This window comes from Hyperoodon ampullatus, assembly GCF_949752795.1.
Source record: "Hyperoodon ampullatus genome assembly, chromosome: 18".
Lineage (NCBI taxonomy): Eukaryota > Metazoa > Chordata > Mammalia > Artiodactyla > Ziphiidae > Hyperoodon > Hyperoodon ampullatus.
Window position 1 is genome coordinate 1308249 of NC_136931.1, and position 16890 is coordinate 1325138.

The following is a 16890-nucleotide window of genomic DNA, read 5'->3' on the forward strand; positions in this document are numbered from 1 at the left end:
GGTCTCAGCGAATGTCTGTGCCTTCGCTGTGTCCCCTTTTGGGACAGGCCATTGTACCTGGATGTCCGTGCTGCTGCCAGTCACGTGTTGGGGGCCTGTGAGTTAGTTATACCTCACTGTGCAAGCCCAGGAGCCTGCAAGTGTGCAAACACCTGTGACCCCGCGTTCACCTGCGGGTCTGTGTGCAAACGTGGTGTGGGAGTGCAGGAGCTGCTGTGTGGGAGCGTGTGCGTCTGTGCGTGAACTCGTGCGTGCGTACGAGAAGCTGAGCTTCTGTCTGCAGGGAGACTGGCGCGTGGGGGCCGGGCGGGCCACCTTCCCGCTGCGGTCTCACCCCCAGCTCCCATCTCCTCCGGCTGGGCCCGGCTTTGTGGTACTGGCCCCCACTCAGCGACGCTGCCCCCACCCCCCAGCTGCTGTGCACCCTGACCTTCTGGCTTCTGCTGCGCCAGTTTGTGAAGGAGAAGCTGCTGAAGAGGGCGCGGGACCCCGTGGCACTGATGGAGGTCACTGTGGCCGCCACAGGTGAGCGGGCGGGGCAGCGGGGGAAGGGGGTGCGGCCCCTCCCCCCCCCACCCGGTCCTGAAGCTGCAACCCCTCGCCACCCCACCCCCCCGCCTGGCCCGCAGAGCCCACGCAGACGCGGACGCTGCTGCGGAGCCTGGGGGAGCTGGTCAGGGGCGTGTACGCCAAGTACTGGGTCTACGTGTGCGCCGGCATGTTCATCGTGGTCAGTTTCGCCGGCCGCCTTGTCGTGTACAAGATCGTCTACATGCTGCTCTTCCTGCTCTGCCTCACCCTCTTCCAGGTACCGGGGGCGGGGCGCGCGGGGGGGCGGGGCGCGCGGGGGGGCGGGGCGCGCGGGGGGGCGGGGCGCGCGGGGGGCGGGGCGCGCGGGGGGGCGGGGCGCGCGGGGGGCGGGGCGCGGGCTGCAGGGCCACGTGGGCGGGCCACGTGGGCTGACCTCACTGCGCCTGGCCGGCCGGCAGGTCTACTACAGCCTGTGGCGGAAGCTGCTCAAGGCGTTCTGGTGGCTGGTGGTGGCCTACACCATGCTGGTGCTGGTGGCCGTCTACACTTTCCAGTTCCAGGACTTCCCTGCCTACTGGCGCAACCTGACCGGCCTCACAGATGAGCAGTGAGTCTTGGGCGCGGTGGGGAGGGGGCGGCGGCTGCCGCGCTGCCGGTACTGACGCCCCCTCCCACACAGGCTGGGGGACCTGGGCCTGGAGCAGTTCAGCGTGTCTGAGCTCTTCTCCAGCATCCTGGTCCCTGGTTTCTTCCTGCTCGCCTGCATCCTGCAGCTGCACTACTTCCACAGGCCCTTCATGCAGCTCACCGACCCCGAGCACCGCCCCACGCCCAGCGCCCGCACCCTGGGCTGGGCTCACAGGTGCGCCCTGAGTCCGCACAGGGGAAGGCCGGTCTCGGGCGGGAATGGAGGCTGTACGGTTAGGGCGGGAGACCCGGAACAGGGTTGAGGCCTCGGCCGCTGCCTGCAGATGCCGGGGCCTCGGGTACTGGATGTTTTCTCCGACCCGCGGGGATCACGATGTCAGGCCGGGCCCCACTCTCCCACCTGGTGGCCGCAGCACAGGGGTCCCAGTGCCGGGGTGGGAAGGCAGGTAGGGCTTCTCTTGTCCCTGGGGAGGCAGGAATGGGAGGGGCTGCAGGGCACCCCAGGAACACGGGCGGGAAGGACACTTCGGGGCCCTGTCCCAGGCAGGACACGGTGAGCGGGACCCCCTTGCTGCAGCGAGATGAAGAGGAGGCGGCACCCAGAGACAAGGGGCTGGGCGTGGCCGGCCCCCACCAGGCCATACAGGTCCCGGAGGGTAAGCTCAAGGTGCCCGGACCCTGAGCCCTGGAGCCCCGTCAGTACACCGGACGGGACGGCCCAGGCCACAGAGGCCCCGTCCCCCCTTCCTTACTGGCTCCCCAACCCCCCAGCCAGCAAGTGGGGCCTGGTGGCTGAGCGGCTACTGGACCTGGCTACCGGCTTCTCGGATGTCCTCACCCGCGCGCAAGTGCTCACGCGGCGCCTGCTAGAGCTGCACGTCTTCAAGCTGGTGGCCCTGTACACCGTGTGGGTGGCCCTGAAGGAGGTGAGTGTGGGCACGCTCAGGCACTCTCGCTGGCCTCCCTGGAGCAGGTACCGGCACATGGCTGCGATTGCGGGCCCACGGGGAGGGCGTAGCTCTGCCTGCCACGGCCCGCAGCCACCGCCCGCAGCCACTGCCCGCCCGCCCACAGGTGTCGGTGCTGAACTTCCTGCTGGTCGTGCTCTGGGCCTTCGCCCTGCCCTACCCCCGCTTCCGGCCCATGGCCTCCTGCCTGGCCACTGTGTGGACCTGTATCATCATCGTGTGCAAGATGCTGTACCAGCTCAAGGTTGTCAGCCCCCACGAGTACGCCAGCAACTGCACCGAGGTACGGCCGCTGCTCCAGCTCGGGTGGAGGGACGGGTGCAGAGGGCCTGTCCCTGGGGCCTGGGCTTCCTGCGGAGGCTCCACTCCCCAGGTCGAGACATTTGGGTTCAGAGATGTGTCCCGACCCGGCTGACTTCCTCACGGAAGTGCAGGTCCTGGCGTGAGGGGCACAGAGGCCCGACGTCCACTGGAGGGAAGCGCAGGGCTGCTCAGGGAAGCCCACCCGTAGGCTTCTCTTCACTCTCCCAGCCCCTGCTGGTGGCCTTCCTGTCCCCAAACACCATGTCCCCTTCCCCACTGAGGTGGGTTGGAGGCTGACAGCGCCCCATGTCCCGGGTTGGGGACAGCTGTGCTCTGGCCCAGACTCATCGGAGCCGTGGCTGCAGTGGGAGTGTCATGCGGGGCTGGCGGTCCCTGGGGTCAGTGTCTGGTTCCTGGCGGGTAGCAGGTGCTGATGCCGCCCCTCCCCCAGCCCTTTCCCAACAGCACGAACCTGCAGAAGACGGAGATCCGCGAGTCCTTGCTGTACCGGGGACCCATCGACCCCGCCAACTGGTTTGGGGTGCGGAAGGGCTTCCCGAACCTGGGCTACATCCAAGTGAGTGCGGGGCAGGTGGGCCAGGTGGGGTGGTGAAGCCAGGGGTGGGCGGGTCCTGACTGCCCACACCCCCCAGAACCACCTGCAGATCCTGCTGCTGCTGGTGTTTGAGGCCATGGTGTACCGGTGCCAGGACTACCACCGCCGCCGGCACCAGCTGGCTCCGCTGCCGGCCCAGGCCGTCTGCGCCGACGGCACCCGCCAGCGGCTGGACCGTGACCTGCCCAGCTGCCTCAAGTACTTCGTCAACTTCTTCTTCTACAAATTCGGGCTGGAGGTGAGGCGGGCGTCAACCCTCGCCCCCTCTCTGGGCAGGGCTGAGCTACTGGGGGTCATTGTCACCCTCCGTGGGGTCTTCTGCAATGGGTAGGCCCAGGGCGGGAGGAGGGGGCACCACCGAGGGTGCAGGTCCTCCAGCTGCGTTGGCCTTGCTTGGAGAGGGGCCTGCAGAGGGCGGGCAGGGGGCTGCGGCCCCGGCTGGAGACGGGCTCCGTCTCGACTCCACCACGGTGCCCCTGCCTTGGTTTCCCCCACCGTGGAGACGTGTCCAGCCTCTCCATCCCTCCAGGAGGGTGGCCTGGGCCGTCGTGAGCCTGGGCCACTGCCCCCTACCCTGGGCACAAGCACTACCGCCCGAGGCTGCCCAGAGGCAGAGCCAGGAGGGCTCCTCCCCCAGCTCACTGTGTCCCCATCCTGGTCACCTAGTCCCGCTGTGCCACCCCCAGATCTGCTTCCTGATGGCCGTGAACGTGATCGGGCAGCGCATGAACTTCATGGTCATCCTGCACGGCTGCTGGCTGGTGGCCATCCTCACCCGCCGGCGCCGCGAGGCCATCGCCCGCCTCTGGCCCAACTACTGCCTCTTCCTGGCACTCTTCCTGCTCTACCAGTACCTGCTGTGCCTGGGCATCCCCCCTGCCCTGTGCATCGGTGAGCAGGGTGGCCTGCGGGCTGGGGTGGGCACGGGGTGCGTTGGGCGTGGGTGGCTGCACCCAACCTGGGCATCCCAGCCCCCGGAGTGGCCTCAGCCCCTCCTCCCTGTGCGTGGACCCTGTGGGCTGCAGCCGCACTGGCCCTTGAGACCCTCGCTGGTCTCCCCAATCTTCTGCTTTCTTTTTGCCCAACGTTCTATCTTGAAAACTTTCAAACAACCGGAGAGGTTGGGAGAATAATCCAAGGAGCAGCTGTGCGCTCTTCCCAAGCAAATGGGAGTCAGTCTGGGCTCCACGCTCAGTACACCCAGGGCGGGGACCCTCTGTGTTCAGGATGGTGACCACGCACGGCCACCCATCCCTGGATGATGCCCCAGTCTGATGCGCCATCCATACTCAGCAGCCTCGTCCTCAGGGCCATGTCCCTGGTAGCTGTTGGCTTTGACCAGGAGCTGACGGGAGTGCTTGGCCGTCCTCTTCTCCCGTCGCCTTTGGTCAAGACTGTCCCAGCCTCTGTCTCTTGTGACCTTTCCAGGGTCAGGCCAGGGGGCTTACAGAAAGCCCTGAACTTGGTTTTGTGGGTTGTGCCCCAGTGCTTAGACACCGGTGAATGCTTGGGCAGGAATGGTCCATGACGGGGAGTCAAGTGGCCATCAGAGCGTTGGGGGCCCCCAGCCCACCCTGTCAGGGGACCGGCGCCCTGCCCCGTGTGTCCACGTCTGCTGACTCGCCCTGCCGTTGGCGGGACTTCATGAAATGGACATTTTCGATTTCTCTTATTCCTGGTACGTTTGTTACTTGGCTTCTCTGTGAGGAGGAGCTTTGATCTCTCTCCCTCCCCGCTCTGTTTCCTGTTGTCGTCAGCGGGTGCAGGGTTCTGTCTGAACGCTTTGTAATCCATCCTGTGTTCCTGTTTACATTCAGAGCATCTCAGAGGTGCCCTGGAGCCCTCCAGGCAGGCACTTTGATGTCCTCATCAGTATTTTGGGAAGCCAGGCCCCTGCCCCGTGAAGGGCCCCTTTTGGGTTACAGTCTCTGAGTTTTGGCTGAAGAGTAGCAGAGTTCCTAAACGTCCTTTGCCCAGTTTCCCTGATGCGAACGTCAGCCTCTGAAGCGACCCAGCACAGCAACCAAAGTTAAGAACCAAAATGGGCGCCAGGCCACCAACCACAGCCGGAACCACGGGCCGCATGGCTGTCCCCAGGGGCCCCCACCGCTCTCTGTCCGTGGCCCCCCCATGCAGGCCCCCTGGGCTGGCTCCTTGGGCTCCTTTGTCTTTATCACCTTGAGACGGGGGTGAACGGGAAGCGGTCGTTCGTAGAACACCCCTCAACCCAGCATCGACGGGTGTTTCTTCCTTAGACCAGGTTAAGCACTTTGGGCAAGAAAACCACAGGCGTGACTTGCCCATGTCAGTGCATCACGCCGGGGCTGGGGTGCCCGCTGCTCGTCACTGTCGCACGCTCACTTGCAGGGCGAGGTTAGGACCCGGCAGGGGTCTTGTCTCCGAGTAAACTCTCGCCCACTGGTTTCAGCGCGCTCGGTGGATCCGCCTGTGGGGGCCGTTTGGTTTTCTCACAGTGATTTTCTGTCTCCTGTGGTGATTGACTGGCATCATCCGTGAAGAAGAGCGGTCCCTTCCCCCCGCTGATCCGTGCAGCTGTTTACTTCTCTGTAGAGAGACTCTGGGCGCGTGTCCCCAGGCCTCTGCTGCACTCCTGTGGCTGGTGCTGTCCTCACCGTCCCGGCGTTGGCCCTGGGACACGTCCTCAGTCTTGGCTCCACCGGGAGCTGCTGCCTCAGGAGCCGCCCCGCCCCCGGAGCCTGGTTCCTTTCCCTGGAGGGTGAAATTCAGAAACCAAGACCTGGGCCCCGGGTGTGCGTGTTGCTATGCGGTGTCACTGTTCCTCCGTCTTGGTGGATAGTGTCTTTCTTCCGTCAAGACACCGTTTGCAGTTACTTAGGGCAGCTCCTTTCTTCCTGGCCCCTCCCGGGAGGCATGTTATACACGCGCTGTCCAATTAGGTCACCTGTCAGTCTGCGCGCCGTCCCGGGCTCCCCCAATCATGTAGTAGAATTCACTCTGTGGTGCTGACCAGTGTGTAGAGCTGTGTCTGTCCCCAGGTCCCAGGTCCCAGGTCCCTGCCCCCCACCCATCCCCAGCGACCACCGTGGTCGCCATCCCTTTGGTTTGCCTTTGGGTGGTGTAACCTAGGAGTCTGGCTTTTCTCATGAGATGCAGTTAAGGTGCATTGGGCTGTGGCCTGGATGATGCTTTGCTCATGTTCATTGCTGGGCTGGGCAGTTTTCCTCGGGTTGGGTGCACCAGAGTTGGCTTGACCTTTCCCCCCTTGGATGGCACTGGGCCGTTTCCAGGTCTGGGATGTCGGGGATAAGTTGCCACGGACGTTCGTGCGTTTGGTGGTGCACAGGCATTCATGTGGCTGTGGTCTTCAGTTCTCAGGGATGACCACCCAGGGTGGTCCCGCCCCTTCACCTCCACGCCAGCGCTTGGCATCCACATGGTTTTATTTTAGCCATTCCGACAGGTGCGCAGTGAAGCCTCATTCGGGTCCACATCAACTGTGGCCCACACACGGGGCTGTGCCCCGCCCACCTGCCCATGTACCCCCTCCCCAGCCACTGGCGCCTGGGGCACACGTCCGTGAGAACTGGGCTCGCTGGTCCTGTGTGCTCTAGAGACTCCGGGTGGCAGTGGGTGTCCAAGTGACTCCCGGGGACGCCGGGGACGGGTTGGGATGGTGGGTGACGTGCACTCTCTTCCCACAGACTACCCGTGGCGCTGGAGCCGGGCTGTCCCCGTGAACTCTGCCCTGATCAGGTGGCTGTACCTGCCTGACTTCTTCAGTGCCCCCAACGCCACCAACCTCATCAGTGAGTCCCCTGGGGCCCCTCATGCACACGTGGCACTGCTGGCCATGCAGGAAGTTGTGCAGGTTCCCGTGGGATAGGTGGCAGGCAGGCGCCGACCCTCCTCTCCGGCCAGGGAGGGCTGCATCATCCAGGCCTTGCCGGCTGGTCCAGTCCTACAGTTCCCTGCGGGGGCGTGTTCCGTGAGTGTGCCTGGTCCCACGGGCCCACCTCACGTGTGCACTCCCTGCCACACGGTGTGGGCGCAGGTGTGGACACAGGTGGGCGTGGGTGTGCACACAGGTATGGATGTGGGGGAGGACACAGGTGTGCACAGACTGATGCCACGTGGTGTGCAGTCAGGCTCACGTTGGCCTCATTTCCTGACACCTGTGTGGTGCATGTAGACCCCCATGTGTACACGTGCACAACGTGTACACACGCAGAACGTGTACACAGGCGTGTTCCGCAACATCCGCATGCACATACACGCTGTGTGTAGATGCCGCTGTAAACACGCATGCACGCTTCCGCCCAGGGCCTGGGGGGTGAGGGCAGCGCCGGGCAGGATGTGCCCCGCACCCCGTCGTGGGCCAGGCCTCTGCGCAGCCAGCGCTTCCCGGGGCGTGGCGCGGCAGTGGCCTCCTGTGTGCCCACAGGTGACGTCCTCCTGCTGCTCTGCGCCTCCCAGCAGTGGCAGGTGTTCTTGGCCGAGCGCACGGAGGAGTGGCAGCACATGGCAGGCATTAACACTGACCGCCTGGAGCCGCCGCAGGGGGAGCCCAACCCCGTGCCCAACTTCATCCACTGCAGGTGGGCGTCGCAGAGGCCGCAGGGCTCCCGGGGCCGACAGATGCACCTGGGCTCGGGTGGGACTGAACCAGGACGCGTGCTGCCAGGGGTCTCTCTGTGGCCGGGATGAGGGGCGGATGCTGACCCCACAGCAGAGGGGCCTCCCGGCAGCTCCTCTGGTCCTGGGCGGCGGCAGAGGCGGCGGGGACCGGGGCCCAGAGTGACGCTCCGCCCGGCAGGTCCTACCTCGACATGCTGAAGGTGGCCGTCTTCCGCTACCTCTTCTGGCTGGTGCTGGTGCTGGTGTTTGTCACGGGGGCCACGCGCGTCAGCATCTTCGGTCTGGGCTACCTGCTGGCTTGCTTCTACCTGCTGCTGTTTGGCACCAGCCTGCAGCAGAAGGACACGCGCACCCGCCTCGTGCTGTGGGACTGCCTCATCCTCTACAACGTTACCGTCATCATCTCCAAGAACATGCTCTCGGTGAGCCCGGCCCCAGCCCCAGCCCCCAGCCCCCGCCTGGGGGGGCCGAGGCTGACCCTCCTCCCGCCTTCAGCTCCTGTCCTGCGTCTTCGTGGAGCAGATGCAGAGCAGCTTCTGCTGGGTCATCCAGCTCTTCAGCCTCGTGTGCACGGTCACAGGCTACTACAACCGTGAGTGCGTGAGGCAGGCGGCCGGGGCCCCAAGGTGCGTGGGGACATACGCAGCTTCCAGGACCCTGACCTGGCTGCCGTCCATCCGCAGCCAAGGAGATGCTGGGCCGCGACCAGGACTGCCTGCTGCCTGTGGAGGAGGCGGGCGTCCTGTGGGACAGCGTCTGCTTCCTGTTCCTGCTGCTGCAGCGCCGCGTCTTCCTCAGCTACTACTTCTTGCACGTCCGGGCTGAGCTCCGCGCCACTGCCCTGCAGGCCTCCAGGTGGGCCCCCCGCTGCGCCCTGGGCTGTCCCTCCATGCTGTGACCCGTCCCCTAGAGGGAGAACCAAGGAGGCAACCCGCTAGGACCTTCTCAATACCCCGGTGGTATGTGGCCTCGGCCCCGGCTCTGCCACCAGCTGGCACTTTGGGCTGGTTGTGGCCACCGCGCTGGCCTGAGGGCGCATCCCTGCGCTTTGGCTGATGGGCCAGCGGCTCTCCCATACCCCCACCCCATCTTCTACCCCGTAACCCTGGAGGCTGCGGGAGGGTCTCCCTCTCACAGAAGCAGCACGCGACAAGCGGGTGTTGAGCTCCGTGGGCTGGGCCCCTGCTGCTGTGAGTGGGCAGGACCTGGGACACCAGGCTGAGCCGGAACTAATGCCCCACCCCCCTCACTGCCCCACAGGGGCTTTGCCCTCTACAACGCTGCCAACCTCAAGACCATCGAGCTCCACCGCAGGGCGGAGGAGAAGTCGCTGGCCCAGCTGAAAAGACAGTAGGTGCCGTGTGGGTGGGGCCACGGGCTCTCTGGCCCCGCCCCACCTTGCGCTGAGCCGCCTCCCGCCCTGCAGGATGGAGCGCATCCGGGCCAAGCAGGAGAAGCACAGGCAGGGCCGGGCCAGCCGCAGCCACCTTCAGGGCTCCCTGGACCCCAGCCAGGAGCCAGGTGAGTGTGGACGGGTCCTGCGTCCCTATGTGTCCACGCCTGGTGGAGCCTTCCTGCATCTGTGCCGTGTGACATCCCACGGGGCTTCTGGCCCGACCACCCTGTGCTGTTTGGTCACTCTCTGTCCGCACAGGCCACGTGGCCGGCCCGTGACTGTCTGCACTTGCGGTCTGTCCTGTCCCCCGCCCATGGCACCGCACGTGGCCGGCCCCTTTGTTGCCCTGGGGGCTCCCCGCTGGCTCACGCTCACCCCGCCCCTCCACAGGGCCCGGCAGTCCAGAGGGCTCCTCCTCGCCACGGCCACAGTGGTGGCGGCCCTGGCTGGACCACGCCACAGGTACTGCCCCCACCTGGCCTGCCTTGGCTGCCCTCTCAGAGCTGCTATGCGCCAGGCAGGCCTCTGCCACCTTGGCCGCTGTCTCCCCTGGGACAGGTGGAGCGTGCCCGCACTGACCTGGCCGGCACCCCTAGGAGCCCTGTGTGCGGGCTCTCGGGCCTCGTGCTGAGCCTCGCTGCCGTCGGGCCACGTCCCCGACAACAGGCTCTGTTTGTCTCCTGCCTCCTAACGCTCGGGCTCGGAAGCCTGGATCCTGGCTGCCGCCCGGCACTGTCCCTGCTTTCCCCGCCCTGCCCACACGCATTCCTCTCACCCAGCCTAGTCCCATCCCACCGCTCCCGCCCGTGTCCCATCCCGTGCACGTGCCACAGTCCCCCAGCCTGCCGCTCACTGCCCCCTGCCCCTGTGGCCATCCCTGGGGGGAGGGTGGCGTGCAGGCCTTGGCCCAGGGTCACAGGCTGCTGAGGGAACCTAGCGTGGCCAGGCTGTTACCGGACCCACCCTGAACCAAGGAGACGGACTTGAGGGTCCGGGGGAGGAGGAGGGAGGTGCGGAGCCCAGCCGTGGGGGCGGCCGGCTCTCAGTGACCCCCGCCCACAGTCATCCACTCCGGGGACTACTTCCTGTTCGAGTCTGATAGTGAGGAGGAGGAGGAGCTGCAGCCTGAGGACGCCCGGCCGACGGCACAGAGCGCCTTCCAGGTGAGCACCTGGGCTGGCTAGGGCCGCATGAGGACGCCGCCGCCCCCAAGGCCTAGGGCGCCTAGCCGGCCCCACCCCGATCTCCTGCGCCCACCGTCGAGTGGGAGAGCGGGCTCTGGGGGTGCAGGTCACAGGCAGCTGCGTGTCCCTCCGATCACCCAGGCCTGTGGTGGCCACTGTGCCCTGCAGACGGGCTCAGTGTGTGCTGGACACACATTCTCCTGTCCATCTTTGGGCCCCTGGCTCTCAACATGGGGCCTGGTGCTGACGAGCACGATGTGCTGGGTGGGCTGCACGCACCGCCCTGTCCTCCCCGCAGAGCTCCGTGGCCCATTTCCTGCCCAGGCGCAGGGAGCTGACGGCCCCCAGCTGGGCCTCCTCGGCTAATGGGATCAGAAGGTCAGGGGAGGCCGCGTGCTAACCCAGGGCCCTGGCCTGCAGATGGCGTACCAGGCGTGGGTGACCAACGCCCAGACCGTGCTACACCAGCAGCGACAGGGGCGGGCAGAGCCCACGGGTGAGTCCGGTGCGGGCGGGTTGCAGGGAGGTGGGGCGGCACGGCGCTGACCAGCACCCCTGTGCCCAGGCGGCGACCCACGCCAGGAGGCAGAGCTGGCAGAGGGCTCGGAGGATGAGGCAGCTGGTGAGTTGGCCCGAGGGCTGGGGGGGCTGGGGGTCTCCCGCTAGCCATCCCTCCAGCGCCCGCATGTCTCATCCTCGCCGCAGGCCGCAGCCACGTGATGCAGCGAGTGCTGAGCACCATGCAGTTCCTGTGGGTGCTGGGCCAGGCGCTGGTGGACGGGCTGACGCGCTGGCTGCACGACTTTACGCGGCACCACCGCGCCATGAGTGACGTGCTGCGCGCTGAGCGCTACCTGCTCACGCAGGAGCTGCTCCGGGTGAGTGGGCCGCCCCCGCCCCACCCCCTGCACTCCACACTGCGCCCACTGAGGGCACCCCCCACGCCTTCTCGCCCACCATGGCTGCCCTGAGCCCCTCGCTGCCCTGCAGGGCGGAGAGGTGCGCCGGGACGTGCTGGACCAGCTGTATGCCAGCGAGGCTGAGATGATCCGTGATGCACTGAGCACGCCATCGAGGTAGGAGAGGGGTCTGGGGCCTCAGGCCGGAGCGGGGACGCACCCCGCCTGGCCTATCTTGGGCCCAGAGTGAGGTCCAGCCCCGGCACCTGGGCTGCCGCACAGGGGCAGGCAGCCGGCTGGGCCCTCATCCACCGAGACCCCGAAGCCCTCCAGGCCCACCCCACAGCCTGAGGGGTGCACAGGCCACCTTGTGACCCGCCCCTCCTGCAGCGGGCTGGGGGCGGAGGAGCCACTGAGCAGCGTGACCGACGACATCAGCAGCCCCCTGAGCACCAGCTACAACGCCCACAGCAGCAGCGAGGAGATGGTCACCGAGCCCGGGGCTTCCCTGCACGGCTCCCGGGAGCTTCCCGCCGGCGGCCGCACCAGAACGCGCACAGCTAGCGAGCTGCTCCTGGACAGGTGCGCTGGGAGGGGGTGTACGGTGGGGCCCAGGCCCACCTGGTGGCCCTAGAGGCTCTGAGCCTGGTCCCCCCACAGGTGCCTGCACATCCCGGAGCTGGAGGAGGCCGAACGGTTCGCAGCGGGACAGGGCCGTGCACTGCGGCTGTTGGAGGCCGTGTACCAGTGTGTGGCCGCCCACTCGGAGCTGCTCTGCTACTTCGTCATCACCCTCAACCACATGGTCACCGCTTCGGCCGCCTCCCTGGTGCTGCCCGTGCTGGTCTTCCTCTGGGCCATGCTGTCCATCCCACGGCCCAGCAAGCGCTTCTGGATGACGGCCATCGTCTTCACCGAGGTGGGCATCGCCTGCTGGCAGTGGGGGTGGGGGTTGGCGGCTGGCGCCCCACTGAGCCCTCTCGCCTGCAGGTCACGGTGGTCGCCAAGTACCTGTTCCAGTTTGGCTTCTTCCCGTGGAACAGCCACGCCGTGCTGCGGCGCTATGAAAATAAGCCCTACTTCCCGCCGCGCATTCTGGGCCTGGAGAAGAGCGACAGCTACGTCAAGTACGACCTCCTGCAGCTCATGGTACTCTTCTTCCACCGCGCCCAGCTGCTGGTGAGCGCCCGCGCCCCACTGCAGGGCAGCCACCTCTCACGCGCACACGTGTAGGCACACAGCACACACGGTCACCTGCACGCCCAGCCGCCTTGCTCCAGGAGGCAGGGCCGGGCGCCGCGAGGCCCAGCATGGGCCTGGCCCCTCACCCGCTCCGTGTGCTGCCCAGTGCGGCCACGCCGGCCTCCTCACCAGCCCCGCACGTCCCTCCACAGTGCTACGGCCTCTGGGACCACGACGAGGACCCTCTCTCGAAGGAGCATGACAGGGATAGTGGGAAGGACGAGGGGGCTGAGGAGGAGCCGGCCGTGCTGGGACCCCAGGGGGAGCCAGGGGCGGCCAGGGCCCCCACTGAGGACAACATCCCGGTGGAAGCAAAGGACGGGCCCCCAGAGCCCCAGGATGAGAGGCGCGTCAGCCTGCGTCTCAGGAAGCGGAGGAAGGAGAGCACAGAACCCAGAGGACGGGCAGCCACTGGTACGAGGGCCCGGCCACGCACCGCCGTCGCGGCCCACCCGGTGGAGCCACTGCCCCAGCTGCGTCCCTGACGGCCACTGCTGGTGACCCTCAGTGGAGGGGGGGGTCCCTGCACTAAGTCTGGTCTGTGAGGCGGGCAGTAGCAGCCCCTGGGGGTCTCGGGATGGTCAGGAGTCCGAGCTGGGCCCAGCCCGTGCCGTGGGCTCCGTCAGCAGCGGCCGCTCCCCCACAGAAGGCGAGGACGACAAGGAGGTGGGAGCGGAGGCAGCGGCTACAGAGAGCGAGAAGAGGCGGAGCCGCCCCTGCGAGAGAGTGAGGGCCCTGGGGCTCCGGCTGCAGAGCTTCTGCCTGTCCCTGTGAGTGACCCGGCCGGGAGCCGGGAGCGCCCAGGCCAGGGTGGGTGGGAGGAGTGGGGCCTGGACTGAGGCCACTCGCCTGCAGGGCCCGGAGCATGTACCGGCCTGTGCGGCGCTTCTTCCACGACATCCTGCACACTAAGTACCGCGCGGCCACCGACGTCTACGCCCTCATGTTCCTGGCCGATGTCGTCGACTTCATCATCATCATCTTCGGATTCTGGGCCTTCGGGGTGAGTTGGGTCTCAGGGCCCCCACGAGGAGAGCCCCGCAGCTGCCGCCACACCCCTGACCTCTGCTCCCCCGGCCACAGAAGCACTCGGCGGCCACGGACATCGCGTCCTCACTGTCGGACGACCAGGTGCCGGAGGCCTTCCTGGTCATGCTGCTGATCCAGTTCGGCACCATGGTCGTGGACCGCGCCCTCTACCTGCGCAAGACAGTGCTGGGCAAGCTGGCCTTCCAGGTCGCGCTGGTGCTGGCCGTGCACCTCTGGATGTTCTTTATCCTGCCCGCTGTCACCGAGCGGTAGGTGCCGGGGCTTGGGCCCTGCCTGGACACACATTCCTTCTGGCGCCTGGCAGAAGCAGGTTTGGGGGTGGGGACCTTGGAGCTCCGGCCTCAACAGGCACCCTGCCCCCGCTGCCTGTACCATCCAGGATGTTCAGCCAGAACGCGGTGGCCCAGCTGTGGTACTTCGTCAAGTGCATCTACTTCGCCCTGTCCGCCTACCAGATCCGCTGCGGCTACCCCACCCGCATCCTCGGCAACTTCCTTACCAAGAAGTACAACCACCTGAACCTCTTCCTCTTCCAAGGGTGAGTGTGGCGGGCCTGGGTGCCTGCGGCAGGGCTTCCCTCCCCACCGGCCCTCCTGACGGCGCCCCGGCCTCCGGCAGGTTCCGGCTGGTGCCATTCCTGGTGGAGCTGCGGGCTGTGATGGACTGGGTGTGGACGGACACCACGCTGTCCCTGTCCAGCTGGATGTGCGTGGAGGACGTCTACGCCAACATCTTCATCATCAAGTGTAGCCGAGAGACAGAAAAGGTGCCCGGGCCCCGAGGCGGGGGTAGCAGGGGACACTGGTCACTGCCCACTGCGGTTCCTCCTGGGGTTCACAGCCCACGAAACATGAGTCCAGAGAGCATCGTCCTAAAAACTTCCTGGAGGCCAGAAGGGGCTTCTTCGAGGGGACAGTGATGTGGCCGTGTCAGGGTGGCCAACCACAGAGGGGCCTGAGCAGACGCCGGGCAGGAGAGGCCTGGCTTCTTGGGCCCTGGTTCACTAGCACAGGTCATGGTGTGGGCACTAAAATGTTAATTGGGTTTTTGTGCACTTTTTTAAAGCAGTTTTATTGATAAAATTCACACACCTCCAGTTCGGTGGTTTCTAGTCTATTCAGACTTACGCAGCCGTCAGCAAAGTCAATTTAAGATAGTGCCCACCATCCAGAGAGAAGCCCCATTCCCACTAGCAGTCAGTCCCCATCCCCTGGCCCCTGTTTGTCTTCTACACGGATGTGCCTGTTCCTGTGGTGCCATTTATGTGGAATCACGGGACACGTGGCCTTCCGTGACTGGCTTCTCTCAGCAATGACACGGCCTAGGTTTATCCATGCAGCCATGTCACGGTTTCATTTCATTTCGGGGCTGAGTAGTATTCCATCGTAATAAGCCTTTTGGGTGTCCTAAAAAACGCCCCCATGGCCATTCACGTCCAGAACTGTGGCCACAGGCCCCCTTTTCTCCTGGGTGCACACCTAGGCGTGGAACTCTGCCTCTGGGGGCTCCAGGCTCCCCTTCCGAGGAGCCACGTGGGTGTTGCCTGGCGGGGGCGCCATCCTGCCTGCCCATGTGTTACTTACTGTCTGATCTCGCCGGTCCTGGTAGGGGTGAGGTGGTGTCTCACCGCGGTTCTACTTTCATTTCCTGGTGACTAATAATGTCGAGCATCTTTTCCTGTGCTTGTCGGTCACTCGTGCATCACCTTTGGAGAGACGTCCACTCACATTTTTTGCCGGCTTTTACTTGGGTGGTTTTCTAGCGTTGTGAGAGTTCTGTGTGTATTCCGAACACCAGATCCTCAGAGAGATTTGCCGAAGACTTTTACCGTTTTAGGTCTTAGGTTCGAGTTCACTTTTGCCGAGGGTTTAAGGGCCCAACGTGACTCTTCGGCACGTGGGCGTCCAGCTGCCTCTCTGCAGGGTCGCACAGGAAGGGGCTGTTTCTGGCTCTGGGCTCACTCCCCAGCCCCCACTATCTTCAACGCCACGGCTTCAGTTTCAATGCTCAGTCAGGGCTCGACTTCGTGGGGCCACAGGGGAGCCCGAGACCGCGGCGCCCGCCGCCACAGAACAGGGAGGCAGGCTGCTTGGCCCGGCACAGAGCCGCGCCAGGTGACCTGTGCTGCCCCGCGTCCCCCACCCCCAGAAATACCCACAGCCCAAGGGGCAGAAGAAGAAGAAGATCGTCAAGTACGGCATGGGCGGCCTCATCATCCTGTTCCTCGTGGCCATCATCTGGTTCCCGCTGCTCTTCATGTCCCTCGTGCGCTCCGTGGTCGGTGTCGTCAACCAGCCCACTGACGTCACCGTCACCCTCAAGCTGGGTGGCTACGAGGTGAGCAGCCCCCTGCCTGGGAGGCGCGCTCGCCCTCCCGTGGCTGCCGGTGGCCTGGGGCGGGGGCGCTCCCGTAGCGTCGCGTCACCGTGTCCCCCCCGCCAGCCCCTGTTCACCATGAGCGCCCAGCAGCCGTCCATCGTGCCCTTCACGCACCAGGCCTACGAGGAGCTGTCCAAGCAGTTTGACCCCCACCCGGTGAGTGCCCCCAAACGCAGGCGCCGGGACGGGAGGGGGCCTGGCTGTGCCCCGCTGAGGTGCCACCCTCCACCCAGCTGGCCATGCAGTTCATCAGCCAGTACGGCCCCGAGGACATCGTCACGGCGCAGATCGAGGGGAGCTCCGGGGCGCTTTGGCGCATCAGCCCGCCCAGCCGGGCGCAGATGAAGCGGGAGCTGTACAACGGCACCGCTGAGATCACCCTGCGCTTCACCTGGAACTTCCAGAGGTGCGTCCCGGGACGGGAGGGGCCGGGCCGGCGGGGAGCACGCCCGTGGCGGGGTTCACACCTCGTGCTGTCCTAGGGACCTGGCCAAGGGCGGCACAGTGGAGTACACCAACGAGAAGCACACCCTGGGCCTGGCCCCCAACAGCACCGCCCGGAGGCAGCTGGCCAGCCTGCTGGAGGGCACCTCAGACCAGTCCGTGTGAGTGGGGCCGGGGGGCCGGGGGGCTGCGGGAGGGCTGGGCTGGGCCTGACCTGCTGGCCTCCTCCCCGCAGGGTCATCCCCCACCTCTTCCCCAAGTACATCCGTGCCCCCAACGGGCCTGAGGCCAACCCCGTGAAGCAGCTGCAGCCCAGTGAGTGGGGCAGGGGGGCCAGGGCGGGGGTGCAGGCCGTGGCCTCGGCCCCAGACAGGGCAGTGGCCTGACGCCTCCTGGTTCCCACCCAGACGAGGAGGACGACTATCTCGGCGTGCGTATCCAGCTGCGCAGGGAGCGTGTGGGCGCGGGGGCAGCTGGCTTCCTCGAGTGGTGGGTCATCGAGCTGCAGGACTGCCAGGCTGACTGCAACCTGCTGCCCATGGTCATCTTCAGCGACAAGGTCAGCCCGCCCAGCCTGGGCTTCCTGGCCGGCTACGGGTGAGTGCGGCGGGGC

General features: G+C 66.1%; 1 protein-coding gene across 1 annotated transcript in view; it reads left to right on the forward strand.

Annotated features, from left to right (window-relative positions):
* The window catches only part of PIEZO1 (piezo type mechanosensitive ion channel component 1 (Er blood group)), a gene marked incomplete at its 5' end in the record, with an annotated part of 54011 nt that overhangs the window by 36798 nt on the left and 323 nt on the right, over window positions 1-16890 (forward strand). The window contains 38 exon segments of the mRNA XM_079722869.1: window positions 414-525; window positions 630-808; window positions 990-1138; window positions 1211-1393; window positions 1723-1835; window positions 1951-2105; window positions 2254-2430; window positions 2902-3027; window positions 3104-3304; window positions 3753-3957; window positions 6750-6854; window positions 7490-7643; window positions 7862-8105; window positions 8179-8275; window positions 8367-8538; window positions 8944-9033; window positions 9110-9204; window positions 9470-9541; window positions 10142-10242; window positions 10684-10759; window positions 10829-10885; window positions 10969-11141; window positions 11254-11339; window positions 11553-11744; window positions 11823-12081; window positions 12153-12341; window positions 12557-12818; window positions 13051-13174; window positions 13260-13407; window positions 13488-13702; window positions 13834-13992; window positions 14073-14220; window positions 15603-15791; window positions 15897-15989; window positions 16067-16291; window positions 16293-16438; window positions 16513-16592; window positions 16685-16874. Coding sequence (XP_079578995.1) covers window positions 414-525; window positions 630-808; window positions 990-1138; window positions 1211-1393; window positions 1723-1835; window positions 1951-2105; window positions 2254-2430; window positions 2902-3027; window positions 3104-3304; window positions 3753-3957; window positions 6750-6854; window positions 7490-7643; window positions 7862-8105; window positions 8179-8275; window positions 8367-8538; window positions 8944-9033; window positions 9110-9204; window positions 9470-9541; window positions 10142-10242; window positions 10684-10759; window positions 10829-10885; window positions 10969-11141; window positions 11254-11339; window positions 11553-11744; window positions 11823-12081; window positions 12153-12341; window positions 12557-12818; window positions 13051-13174; window positions 13260-13407; window positions 13488-13702; window positions 13834-13992; window positions 14073-14220; window positions 15603-15791; window positions 15897-15989; window positions 16067-16291; window positions 16293-16438; window positions 16513-16592; window positions 16685-16874 — 5741 coding nt within the window.